Source organism: Aethalodelphis obliquidens, unplaced genomic scaffold, assembly GCF_003676395.1.
Source record: "Aethalodelphis obliquidens isolate GAN/ISIS:26980383/991018 unplaced genomic scaffold, ASM367639v1 scaffold35, whole genome shotgun sequence".
NCBI lineage: Eukaryota > Metazoa > Chordata > Mammalia > Artiodactyla > Delphinidae > Aethalodelphis > Aethalodelphis obliquidens.
The window spans coordinates 10995175-11009363 of record NW_020837979.1 but is presented as its reverse complement, the minus strand read 5'-3'; the positions used below and the strand labels follow the sequence as shown (position 1 = coordinate 11009363).

Genomic DNA, 14189 nt, shown 5'->3' with positions numbered 1-14189 from the left:
TTTTCAGTTTTTTTTTTTTTTTTTTTTTTTTTTGCGTACATGGGCCTCTCCCGTTGTGGAGCACAGGCTCCGGATGCACAGGCTCAGCGGCCATGGCTCACGGGCCCAGCCGCTCCGTGGCATGTGGGATCTTCCCAGACCAAGGCCCGAACCCGTGTCCCCTGCATCGACAGGCGGACTCTCAACCACTGCGCCACCAGGGAAGCCCCTATTTTCAGTTTTTTAAGGAACCTCCATACTGTTCTCCATAGTGGCTGTATCAATTTACATTCCCACCAACAGTGCAAGAGGGTTCCCTTTTCTCCACACCTTCTCCCTTGTTAGTTCTTTAAATTGACTACCCCAAGCCCAAACTTTGAGCTTTGCTTTGATTCTTCATTTATTGAGCACCTAAAACCCACGTTTCTTTGTCCTGTCAATTCCTCACAAATTTACTATTTCTTCGTCTAAAACATATAAAAGCTGCCTCTTCGGCCACTTCGTAGGTCCCATTTCTATGACATTTCCTGCACAGGAATTAAAACTTATTTCTTTTTCTCCTGTTAATCTGTCTTGTGTCAATTTTATTAGGCCAGCCACAAGAACTTAAAAGGGGTGGAGGGGGAAATTTCCCCCTCCCTGACAAGTGTAAAGAGTATATAATATTCTGAATCACTTTGCTGTACATCTGAAACATTGTAAACCAACTATACTTCAATAATAAATAAATATATAAACAAATACATAAATAAATAAAACCAAACATTAAAAAAAAAAAAGAGGGCTTCCCTGGTGGCGCAGTGGTTGAGAGTCTGCCTGCCGATGCAGGGGACATGGGTTCGAGCCCTGGTCTGGGAAGATCCCACATGCCACGGAGCAACTGGGCCCGTGAGCCACAGTTACTGAGCCTGCGCGTCTGGAGCCTGTGCTCCACAACAAGAGAGGCCACGATAGTGAGAGGCCCATGTACCGCGATGAAGAGTGGCCCCCGCTTGCCACAACTAGAGAAAGCCCTCGCACAGAAACAAAGACCCAACACAGCCATAAATAAATACGTAAATAAATTAAAGAAAAAAAAAAAAAAGCACCATCAGAGCTTCAGACCCCTCCCCCAAACAGACAAGCCCTGAATTAGTGTTTCCTCATGTTCAGTTTGAAAAAAAAAAGAAAAAATATATATATATAAAAAATGCAGGTATGAAGAGCTCATTACAGTAACTTTCCATCTGTGACCTTAACAGTGCTCTGGATGGCCTTCTGACCCATTGGTGACCGAGACCATGACACATGAACTCCATCATTCATCACTGGCCTGATGAAGCACCGGATACTGAAGCAGCTGCCCACCCCTAGAAGAATGGGTTTCATCAGGGTTAACTCACACTTCATGGTTTTCACGGCCACCTTCTGAGAGGTCCCATCCTGCTGATTAAGATTTCCTTCCACGACAGACCCAAACTCTCCTGTGAAGTAAAACAACATCTATATTGACCTTGTGCAAAATCTCTCTTGCCCACAGAAATGCAATAGCACTGTAGCTGCTGTTTTCACGTGGCTCCATTGTGACCCCAACACAGCAGCCGGGCAGAGCTGGCCAGGTCACCCACACTGGTAAACCCAGGGCACAGGCCATGGCCTAGCCTCCTGCTTGTCACAAGCTTGGCTGGCTCAGACTTAGCTCAGCTCATCACTTTATTAAGCATCATAACTGATTCAAGAAACTTACAAGACAACATGGAAATTGTTACTGACGTGCATCAAGTACAAACTCTTAATACTATTATCATTTATCCTAAGACCATTTTGACAAATAAGTATTTTCACCTCTGTTCCTATTTAATTAGGAAGGTGACAAGAATAGTAAACTTAAGAACTAGAGGAATAAATTGAAAGTATATAGGAAGCCGACCCATGAATTGCATTGCATTTTAATGAAGAGAGGAAATGAATATTTTTCGAGAGCCTACCGTGTTTGTTAGGCTCTGCAGAGGCCTTTTTCATAGGCCAAATCTGAGTTTCAAAAATCACTATTTCCTTTGTCATTTTAAAAGTTATAAGACAGAACTATTTGTATTATAACTTCAAGTCACAAAAATGGTATTTTATTTAATAAATATATATTTTTGAAAATGACTGTGAACTGTTTACCTTCTTACTCATATTTTAAAAGAATGAAACTGCTTACCTTCACCCAGAATTTTTCCAAGAATTAGAAGGTTCCTGTCAATCACGACATCCTCTAGTTTATTTTGCAGTTCCTCACTGACTCCCAAGCTATGTACTATAAAAGGAGTCACAGAACATACATGACCTGTCAGTACGCTTCCTTTCATCTGAATATAATTAAAATTGTATATAAAGTCCTATAAAAAAGTTAAACATTTTTCTCATTTTATATCCGTAGCTCTCCCCGCAAAATGCCAGTAGTAAAATATCACACTTAATCGTACTTAATGATTAAACTGAGTCAAATGAATGTTTCAGGGCAAAATTAATCCTGCAGGATTATAAAAATCAGAACCGTATTTCTCTTCCCGTTGGGTGGTAGCAGCAGCTGGCACTCCGATGCATGCAGGGGACCTTTGCCCTTGACTCTAAAGGAGTGAGGAAGCTAAGTCCATATTCTTTCTTTTCTTTTTTTTTTAATTTTTAAGTATTTATTTATAAATTTATTTGGCCGCGCTGGGTCTTAGTTGCAGTACGCGGGATCTTAGTTGCCGCATGAGGGATCTTCGTTGCGTCACGCGGGATCTAGTTCCCTGACCGGGGATCAAACCCGGGCCCCCTGCATTGAGAGCTCGGAGTCTTAACCACTGGACCACCAGGGCAGTCCCCAGTCAATATTCTTTCTAGTGGAGCATTTACTAGTATACCCCTAAGTGTGGGATACAAAAAAAGTCATCAGGACACCTCCCCTGCCCTCCCATGCCAGGGAAGGTGGTACAGAATCCACAGGAAACATGTGGAGAACAAGGTACAGTTGGTTTTACATATGGTATATAGAATCTCATTATAATGACATAGAAAGTGCTAAATTGAATACTTGGTGGGGGACTGAAGGTTAAGATTTTCTATGAGGCGTAGATATGCAGCACAGACAATCAGTGTTATCAATAACAGGAGAGGGAGACCAATTCAATAGCCATTTGGCAAATGATTCAGTTTGTGCCATAGTTAGGGAACGAGCAAGACTTAGAAAGAAAAAAAAATGTGGTAATTACAAAGGACACATTAGCTTTTAGTGAAAAAATTTTACCCAAATAGTGCTTCCATCAAGGAAAGAAACTGGTCTAAATGACATATTTTTTTAAATGCAAGAATAGACATCTAAAAGGCAAAACTTCTAGATTAGAGAAGTAATAACATCCTACATCAAATGAGTTTTTGTTTCATAGTAACCTGTCTTCCATCATCCTTATATTTATTTGTTGTTGTTTGTTTTGTTTTTTGGCAAACATCCTGAAGCTTGAATTTGATAATATTCACACACTTCCAACACTGTTTCTGAAATTATTCAAGAACACAGCTATCTGTCTTTCCCATTCTTTGAAACTAAAAAGAGTTCCCGCTCTGATTCAGCAAAGCTCAAACCATAACTGTCACAAAGCATGCTAGCAAATTGTTCCCTGACTTGGTTGTCAGGAAAAAACAGGAAATGAGCTCAAGATTATGACAGTTGCTTTGCTGTTTCCTTTAAATCCCTCTGCCCACATCTTCTCCTCTCACCCTGAGAGTTCCTTCTTCCCTCCATGTTTCATGGCATCGGGAGTCCTTAACCCTGGTCACTTCACCGTGGGTCCAGCTCCAGATTTCCAGGAAACTGGCCAGTAGGGAAGCCCAGGGCCATGTCTGACTCTCTACTTGTTGGTTTCCAGAGACATTTTGCATATTAAAGATAAGACATTCTTCGACTCCTTTGGCTTTTGTTAGAAATCTATCAATTTGTGGTTTTCTTTGCTCTCAACCATTTTCACTTTTGCCAAAACAGAGAAATGAGAGTCAACTTACAGGTGAGTTCAATGGCTCGCCGACAGAAGGACTTCTTTGCTATGTAACTGACAACCAATTCTGAATCCTCCTCTGTGAAGGCGCTCCTGGGTGAATGAGAACAGACATCTCACACAAGCAGCAGAAGGCTACCCAGGCTGGGGCTGGTTCCACAAGATGCTACTAAGCTTCTGACTGTTAAAAGGGCTCTTCTAGTACAAAGACCTTTCTCACTGGGAGAAATAGGCTTCTTTCCTTAGATCCATTTTAGGCTTACCTGGCAATATCAAACAACCCTGTCTAGGAACCATCAAGAGCTGAGAACAACTCATAAGCTCCCAACGGCCAAAGCTGCAACAGTTTGAGCAACACGATAGCCGTATTGGATTATAACCCAAAGTATAAAATGAATATTCATGAGTCCAGACTGATAATACACACACATATGTGTGTATATGTGTATAAATAAATAAAATGGGGGAAAGAGAGAAGTCTCCTGCGCAGAAGAATTCCAAATATTTTATATAGATACTCTGTCTTTAAGAGATGGGGGTAGCGTTAACTCCTTACCCTGTAAGTGTGAGCTGCATATATGGACTTGCTTCCTAAGAGCTCAGTATAAAAAGGGAGAAAAAATAACTATGGTAGAGAAATCAGGCAGACACCACCTCAGCCAGGTGATCAGGATTAACATCAACAGTGATAAATCATGTTGACAGTGTGTATCCTCGATGTAATGGGATGAAGATAGCACTCTACCTCTGTAGTCTTCCACTCAATAACCTGTAACCCCAGTCTAATCATGAGCAGAACATCACACAAATTCCAAGAGAGGGCATCCTACAAAATACCTGAGCAGTACTCCCGGAAACTATCAAGTTCAACAAAAACAAGGAAGGGCTGGGAAACTGCCATGGCCAAGAGGAGCCTAAGGAGACATGATGACAAAATGTAATGTGGTGTCCTGGACAGGCCTCTGGGAAAGAAAAGGGATATTAGGCAAAAACAAAGGAAATCTGAATAAAGTATGGACTTTGTTAATGACAATGTATTGTTTGACTGATTGTAGCAAATATACTGTCCTAACATAAAATGTTAATAACAGGGGACCCTGGAGGTGATGTATATGGAAAGTGTCTGTACTACCTTCTCAATTTTTCTGTAAATTTAAAACTTTTTTCTGAAAAATAAAACCTATTTAAAAAAATCCATTTAGTCACTGTTTTAGACTAATTGGTGGAAAGTACTATGAATTCATGAGTCTAAATTATAGACTTAACCTCACGTTATCTTGCATGTATAGATTATTTTAAAAGAGAGAACACATTTAAAAAATAATACATTTGTATGCAAAGTAAAGAATTTGGAAGGATTTATGCCAAAATAGCAACTGAGACCAGGTATAAACCCTGGAGTTACAGGTGGGTTTCACTTTCTACTTTCAACTATTCTATATAATTTGATTTTTTAAAAAAACTAGAAGAATGTTACTTTTATAAGTGGAAAATAAAGGTATTTTCATTAAAAAATGAACAAATGAAAGGTGCTTGTACAAAATGAACAAATGAAGAGGGTGTTGCAGTGAAGACCCAAGGAAACTGACTTCAGTATAAAATAATGTATAAAATAACCTGTGATCAACTTCTCACTTGTTTTCCGCTTCTGCTCAGCTTAATGGTTCTTGGAGATAATTTTATTTCTAAATATTTGAAACAGTACTGGAATCTTATTAATATATCTGCTGTACTTTGCAGCCCCACTTTTTGGTAAGTTTTAAAACATTCAACATTAAACTTCTCCAAATTTTTACAGCTAGGGTTGAATCAGATAATATCTAAGATCTATTTTGGTGGTAAGCTTCTGGGCTCTGTGGAACCATGAGTTAGTGGAGGACTAGCTGATAAGAATGTTTTCACACGGAGCATTTTCTTCTGCATTTCTTAACTGCTAGACTATACGCTACATGTGGGCAGCCCCATGCTTGTCTTGTTCATCTCTCTCCATCCAACCCCTAGAACAGGTTCTGTTTTTTGAACATTCCTTCCTTTCTCCACAGATCTGAAATGCAATCTTCATTGTATATTCTATTCCCACACACATATGGGCACCCTGTGACGTCCATACACTGAGTTCTCACCAATACCTCGCTGTTCTAATCATTTAACATGTTTTCATACCTAGTAGGATGAGCCCTCTCCACCCGAACTTTTGTGTTTTTCAAAACTGTCTTGGCTGTCTCTGCTCATTTACTCTTCAAGGTAAATCTTCTTTCTTTCTTTTTTTTTTTAAAGATTTTTTTTGAGGTGGACCTTTTTTAAAGTCTTTATTGAATTTGTTACAACATTGCTTCTGTTTTATGTTTTGGTGTTTTGGCCACGAGGCATATGGGATCCTAGCTCCCTGACCAGGGATTGAACCTGCACCCCCTGCATTAAACCCACACCCACTGCATTGGAAGGCAAAGTCTCAACCACCGGACTGCCAGGGAAGTCCCTCAGGTAAATTTTCAAATCAGCTTTTATCAACAATCCTGCAGCAATTTAGATGGTGATTATATTGAATTTATGGTTAACTTGGGGAAAAATGATCTCTTGACAAAACTGAGCCTTCCCATCTATGAACATGGTACACATCTTTCCATTTATTTGCGTTGTCTTCTGCAATGTCAGTAAAGCTTAATAAGTTTTTCCACAAAGCTCTTGTACATATATTGGGTTTCTTCTTAGGAACCTTATAGTTCTCGTGCTATTGTGGATGGGATGTCATTCTAGCACTTTGACTTTAATGTATTTTAAAACCAGAATCAAAATATTTTCACAACATTTAATGTCCTAAAAAATATTAAGTTTTCTCTTAAAGGCAAACAAGAAAGGAGGAAAGCAAGAAGAGACTTTGGAAGAAGTACAAAGCTTTCACTATTGCCTGCCTTTGTGGCACTGGCCTAAGTAAGGAAGCTGCCTCCCCCCGCCCCCCCCCGGGGGTGTGCATAATACAGGGACCCAGCTGGGTACCGGAGCTGGGCCAGCAGAAGAGGCATTAACGCTCAGAGCAACTTTATCGATACCACTGAGCGAAACATTGTAAACTGAGAAACTTACCCAAACTTTGTCTCCTGGAATCTTTTCCTGATGGCCAGAGATATATATAAAGTCAACCCGATCAAAACAAATCCACAAAAACAGCCAAGGATGATGAGCACAGGATCTTTGTTGCCAGGTGCTGGGGTTGACGAGGGGGCAAAGTTGACCCAACCTGGTAAAACACCAATAGACTCAATTCAAAACATCTCTTTGGGATTCGGGGTAGCTGATTTACATTATTGGGGAACTCTCTTCATGTCAGTTACGAATGTATAAGCAATTGAAAAAATAGTAAAACTAGTATTTAACTGGTACGCTCTAATTTAAAACACTGGAAATATTGAGAATCAAAATGCTTTATTTCTTTGTTAAAAAAAAGTATCAAGAGTAGTTTGAACACTGCTTGCCAGCTTCTAGCCACATAGCTTAGGATATAGAGAGAATGTATTTTCCATGCCCTGACAAATGTCATACTCCCTTCCAAGTCTGGATCAGCTTCCAATGTTTTATCCTTTGCGCTTTCAGTGTCGTAAAATACCTCTGTGAGTTCCTTTAATGTTGTGATGAGAAGGCAGAGACTTTGAGTTGCTGCTGAGGCATTTTCTTTTATTTTATTAAAAAGTATTTATTTATTTATCTATTTACTTATTTGGCTGTGTCAGGTCTTAGTTGCGGCACGTGGGATCTTTTGGTGTGGCGCACGGGCTCTTTGTTGTAGCGTGCAGGCTTCTCTCTAGTTGTGGCGTGCACGGTCCAGAGTGCGCGGCCTCAGTAGTTGCAGTGCGTGGGCTCTCTAGCTGTGGCGCGCAGGCTCACTTTCCCCTCGGCATGTGGGATCTTAGTTCCCCAACCAGGGATCGAACCCGCGTCCCCTGCATTGGAAGGCGGATTCTTAACCACTGGACCGCCAGGGAAGTCCCTGCTGAGGCACTGTACAGTATGACAACCCTGCTTACAACCCAGTATGACAATTCAGAGTCTGGGCATTTTGATGAGGATCTGAGCTTAGGAGTCCTGCTGCAAGTTCCTGCTTTGCTTTTCCAGGGGCACCTTTTAAAATAACCATTTAGAGTTGAGCCCCTGAAAAGTTAAGTACAGGCGTTTTCTACCCCCTCTCTACCGCCTGCTCTGACGTGGGATGAAGGACCACCCTTGCCCTGGCTCTCCCACCTCCTCACCCCACACCCGCATCTGGGATCTGTAATAGATCTTGTGACTCTGCTTCCTTTGTGTGGGTGTATTGAAACTGCACAATCAAAATGACCCCAGGGTTTTCACTTCCCCAAAGTGGCAGCTCAGATGCTGAGGGAACTATCTACCCACCCCATGGGGGTGGTGTGCGCTCCTCATTCAGTGGGCCATAATCTGCATATTCTCAATTCAGTACATCAGCTTCGGGGCCCCTGACACACAGGTGAAGACTGTGGCCAGTGTAACTTCTTCTGGGACATCTTTCTCCTTTTCAGCACAACCAGTTCACTCATGTGGGTAAGTCCACCTTCACTGAGTTCCCTGGCTGCACATCTCATGGACCAAATGGCAGCAGCGTCAACATGTCCACAGTCAACTACTTCTTTCGTAATTCCACACACATTCAATTCAAATTCCACTTCCAACACTATCACTTTTTCTTTCTTCTCTACATTTTCATCTTTGTTCACCAGCTCCGTCTCTCAATTATCTGCTTCTGTGAAATGTCATGTGGGTTCGCCCCTGCGAGACAAGGAAGTAGCACAGCTCTATGCCTGTTAGACGCATGTGAACTGAATAAGGAAAGCACGGTGACCAACCACAGACAGACTTTGAAAGAAGTGACCCAACTGGTCACAACCAACATGCCCCTGTTATTTATGGAGTGATCTGTGCACTGAAGAGCTGGCGGTGAAGTTTATACAACTACTCACAGTTAATATGTGCTGGCACCTTAAATTTGAACCATATTGTTGGGGAACAGGTGTGATGTAACTAAACTGTGGTAACTGAAATGTACGCAGACAGGAGCCATGCAAAACCAGGACTGCCAGAACAGCAAAGCTTTTTACAGTTTTGGACAGTTTATTATGAATGAAGATGAAAGCTCTGTCATCTTAAATCCTGACTTTTTTAAAAAAAACTGAAGAATAGGACTTCCCTGGCAGTCCAGTGGTTAAGACTCCGTGCTTCCACTGCAGAGGCCGTGGGTTCGATCCCTGGTCAGGGAACTAAGATCCTAGATCCCACATGCCACAAGGTGCGGGGAAAAAACAAATGAAGTATAGTTGATTTACAATGCTGTGTTAGTTTCTGGTGTACAGCAAAGTGATTCAGTTATATGTCTCTGTGTGTGTGTGTGTGTGTGTGTGTGTGTGTGTGTGTGTATATATATATAAAAAATATATATATATATAAAATATATATATATATATATAATATATATATTCTTTTCCATTATGGTTTGTTACAATATATTGAATATAGTTCCCTGGGCTACACAGTAGGACCTAATTGTTTATCTATTTTATATGTACTAGTTTGTATTTGCTAATCCCAAACTCCTAATTTATCCCTCCCCCACCCCCTTTCCCCTTTGGTAACCGTAAGTTTGTTTTCTATGTCTGTGTTAAACTCTGATTTTTAACCTGTGCCTCTAGAATCAGAATCTCATTGTCCCTGAAATTCTGCCAGGTAGGCATGCCTTGTGTCCCCAACACCTGTTACTAATGTTCCCTCGGGACTGGGCTTATGGGCTGTAGGAGCTGTAATATGGATCCAATTTGGCACTAAAAGGGAGAACATACTTGAGGGTCACTGGGACAGACATAGGGGGACTCAACGGTCTGTTCCCAAGTCCTGTCTGCTACGGCTACAAAGGCTATATATTTGGCAAGAACTTGTAAATGCACAAATCACACCCATATAGATGTCTGCGTAGAGTTTATGGTAGCAGTTCATTAGCAAACAACCTAGGGCAGGTCAGAGTCAGAACGAAGGCGGCTGCCCTGGTCTACAGAAGCAAACACAGCATTTGGGCCACTTGGGGCACCATGGCGTCACCTTGCTTAAGGCCACTCCAACAACAAGCAGAAACCAGAATGCACGGATGGGCATTTAGCTGAGCGAGCCCAGCGCCGTGTAAAGATGGCTTCTATAGGAAACACTTCTTGTTCTGTACCAATGAATCACAAAGCATGTTACCTAAGGTTTGAATGGCTAATAACTGAGCAACCTGCACCGCTTAAAGCAAAGAAACAGTGCCAATTCTAGAGAGCTGAGGATTAGCCACATTGCCTACCCAAACTACAGTCATGAAGTATGGATGCATTTAAACAAATTCAATACTATATATAAAATAGCTAACTAATAAGGACCTACGGTATAGCACAGGGAACTCTACTCAATGCTCTGTAATGAGCTATGTGGGAAAAGAATCTAAAAAAGAGTGGATATATGTACATGTATAAGTGACTGACCTTGCTGTACACCTGAAGCTAACACAACATTGTAAATCAATTATACTCTCATAAAAGTTAAAAGCAAAACCAAAAAACCTAAATTCATTAAGTCCAGTCAAATTCTGGGTTCTGAAAGGGATGAATCTTCCTAGGAAGTTATTACACTGGAGAGTAATCGTCGTGGGAAGACTCAAGGGTACTGACAGCTCTGTGATCAGCGATCAACTACCCTCAACGCTGCGAAATTTCCTTTTGGTCTTTATGTTTCATTCTTAAACAAGCCGTCCATGCCACAGGCTACTCTCTGGCCACCTGTGTGTTGCCCGGACTGATGTTCCGTCAGTCAGTCGGGCACCAGCGCTCACCGTGTGCGGGGACAAATATTTTCACTGGGTCACTGAAGGGCCCGACTCCCCCTCTGGTGACGGCTGCAATCCTCACGGTGCACGAGGCGTTGTGGACTTGAACAGAAAGCCGAGCGAGACTGTCGTTCTGGCCGACTTCTTCAGAGAGCTCTTTCTGGGGACAGAGAGGAAAGGAAAGGAAAGGAGATACTGAGGCACCAGGGGCCTTATCGCCCGAGGGAAGTTCTTCCGAGGGAAGCTGCCCCACCCACATCCCAGGGGCAGCGGCCGTGTTCCCACAGCATCCCTTCCTTCACTCAGGCCACAGCCAAGGGAGCCAATAGGCGGGCAGTGATGCAGGACAGGCTGACAGCATCCTCAGGTCTTGGGGATCTGGGCCTACTAGGGTCGTGCGAACATGGTACTTAGAGAGGTCGGTGAAGAAACCTCTGGAAGAAAGGGAATACGTGGCAGATGCACCTGAAGGCAAAAGCAAGACTGTCTCCTCGACACTCCCGCCCTCAGAACCCGCAGAGAACACTGCCCAGGAGCTGCACTGAACCTTGACATTGACCCCCTGCCAGCTTCCCTGAACCAGCACAAGTGGGCTCGTGTTCCTTGCAATTCTAAGAGTTGTGACTACAGTCTACATTTAGAAGGGCACTGACACTTTTTCTTCCAGCGACAAACACCCAATGTGCTCCGTTTTCAAAAATCTGGCTTTACTTATTTTGTTTTAAAGCCATCGCTGCACAACTTGACCCATTAAAACATGGGGGATGGGGGAGATTTTTGAAAAAATAACCAGGGGAAAAAATACTTTCCCCTTTGGTTCCAAACCTTGACTATCATGGTGTTCTCTGGTGCGGGAAACTAAGTTTGCGTTTGGGATTGGCTTTTCAAATAGGAACCACAGGGTTGGTGAAGGCTGAAATGTAGCACTAGGAACATGCCTTTAATTCTGAATTATGGAGATTTGATTTTCACAGAGAGATATCACACATGGAGCACAGATATCATGGATCAGCAATGGATAGCAGGGGCCTGGTGTGCGTGGTAACTTCCTCCCCTGGTCACTCATGCTGGTCACTTCTCCCAATGGTGCTGGGTGGAACCAGGTCAGCCCTCATGGAGAGGGCAGTCCCATCACTCACGACCAGTGGGGACACCTGGGTCAGCCACCTGGAGACTGTTTATAATCTAAACAGGCAGTGACCATCAGGACCTAGAAACGTCCCCAGACAAGGGATGAAAGGGAAAACTATGGTCTTAATTTTTTTTTTTTTCGTTTTTTAACCCCATCGGACTCAGTGCCTAAAAGATTTGCCACAGATTTTTTGTTAATTAGGTAGACAAATTAGTCATTTTTTCTGATATATCAAAAAGCATTTTCTGTATGGCTAACCCAGTTTTGATTATGTGTTAGTTGGTCATTCTCTGTATAATTTGGGAAGAACAGAAAATCATCAAGTAGAGTAACTTCATTGTCAAAGCCCTCACAGTCATGGGACCGTGACGGGCAGCTGAGAAATAGTGCATATACCCCACAGCTTAAAACCTAACAGCTCTTCAAAGTACAAAAGACTTCATGCCTGACAAGGAACGTGGGGCCTGCTCCTGGTGTCACACATTTTGTCTGCAAAGATTCAAACATGATACCTTGTTTATGAGAAAAACTGTCTTAAAATAAGGGGACACACATAGTTTTGAAAGAACTCAATCCCAAGAAGAAGAGAAATCCTAACAAAACCAAAATTATCCTTTTGGAAATGAACATAAAAGCAGTTGATAACACCTATTCCCATAGGGCCTATAACTCCCTATGAAAACCCAGAGGAGTTACTTTTTAATTTCCACCTCCTACTCTTTGAGTTAATAATGTAAGGAGTTAATCTGTGAAGTGCTTGAAACAGTGCCTGACCCAGAGCAAAGGTTATCCAAGAGTCACAATGGCCACCATCACAGTTGGCATTATCCTGAATCTTTTTTAAATTTAATTAACTAATTAATTTTACAAATTTATTTATTTATTTATTTATTTTTGGCTGCGTTGGGTCTTCGTTGCTGCGCGCGGGCGTTCTCTAGTTGCGGGGAGCGGGGGCTACTCCTCGTTGCAGTGCGCGGGCTTCTCATTGCGTTGGCTTCTCTTGTTGCGAGCACGGGCTCTAGGCGCACGGGCTTCGGTAGTTGTGGCACATGGGCTCAGTAGTTGTGGCTCACGGGCTCTAGAGCACAGGCTCAGTAGTTGTGGCGCAGGGGCTTAGCTGCTCCGCGGCACGTGGGATCTTCCCAGACCAGGGATCAAACCCGTGTCTCCTGGTTAAGGTGGATTCTTAACCACCGCGCCACCAGGGAAGTCCTATCCTGAATCTTGAAGCATGGAAATGATGCCAGCCACCGCTCACTGGGAATCCATTTTGGAAATACATAAAAAATCATCCCACTTTAGGGGTGGAATTGTAATCAATGTTGAAGTAGTGATTAGAAAGATTAATGATAAACACTTAGTGTAGGTGTTCAATTTTCTCCAAGAATATCCTTAAATAGTAATCTCAAATATAATTTAAACATGATTTCCAATGTTAAAAATTGATGTAATTTATTCATACTGTTTTGATGCCAAATACGTAAAGAAAGGTGTGAGCACATCCATTTCCCCAAGTATTTTAGTTTTGATCTTGAAAGGTGGCAGAGATCCTTCTAATTTCAGACAGCTGTAGGAGCCCCCCGCTCACCCCCGTGTGTTATCTCTCTTGCTGTCAGGGTGCAGACCGCCGAAGGAGGGGTCATCTCATTGGCACAATGTGGTCGGGCCACAGGACACAGGTCATGGGTCAGCTGCACATTTCTCATTTAGTGAGCTTTCAATTTCACCAACACAGGCCCATATCTCTAAGAACTCAAAACCTAAAGGCATTGTCAGGTAATGAAATCAGTTTGACTACAGCTTTACTTACACAGAAAACATACGGACCTTGCCTGTTGGGGAAAGTAATAGCACATCTTTGGAAACACAGTTTCTTTTTTCTCATTGTGTGGCTTCAGTGTTGGTCAGGGCAATTAGATATTTGTTTTCACTTATCAAAAAGACCTCAATATCTTCAACTCTGTAAGAATTCACAACCCCATAATTTGTAACTGTAATTAAAAATATAGGTAATTCCCTGGCGGTCCAGTGGTTGGGACTCTGCGCTTTCACTGTCGAGGGCCTGGGTTCAATCCCTCGTTGGTGAACTAAGATCCTGCAAGTCATGCAGCACAGCCAAAAAAGAAAAAAGAATATGGCCCATTTCAAAATTACTCAGGGGCAGATGGTTCAAGATGGTGGAGGAGAAGAACGTACTCCCACTCCCTCTTGCGAGATCACT

At 42.4% G+C, this 14189-nt stretch overlaps 1 protein-coding gene across 1 annotated transcript in view; it reads right to left on the bottom strand.

Annotated features, from left to right (window-relative positions):
- Positions 1-14189, bottom strand: part of MERTK (MER proto-oncogene, tyrosine kinase) — a 111400-nt gene that overhangs the window by 22640 nt on the left and 74571 nt on the right. The window contains exons 9-13 of the mRNA XM_027129042.1: positions 10843-10996; positions 7065-7218; positions 3988-4073; positions 2165-2260; positions 1362-1442 (exon numbers count right to left, since the gene is read on the bottom strand). Of these exons, the coding sequence (XP_026984843.1) occupies positions 1362-1442; positions 2165-2260; positions 3988-4073; positions 7065-7218; positions 10843-10996 (571 nt within the window). The remainder of the gene's footprint in view (positions 1-1361; positions 1443-2164; positions 2261-3987; positions 4074-7064; positions 7219-10842; positions 10997-14189) is intronic.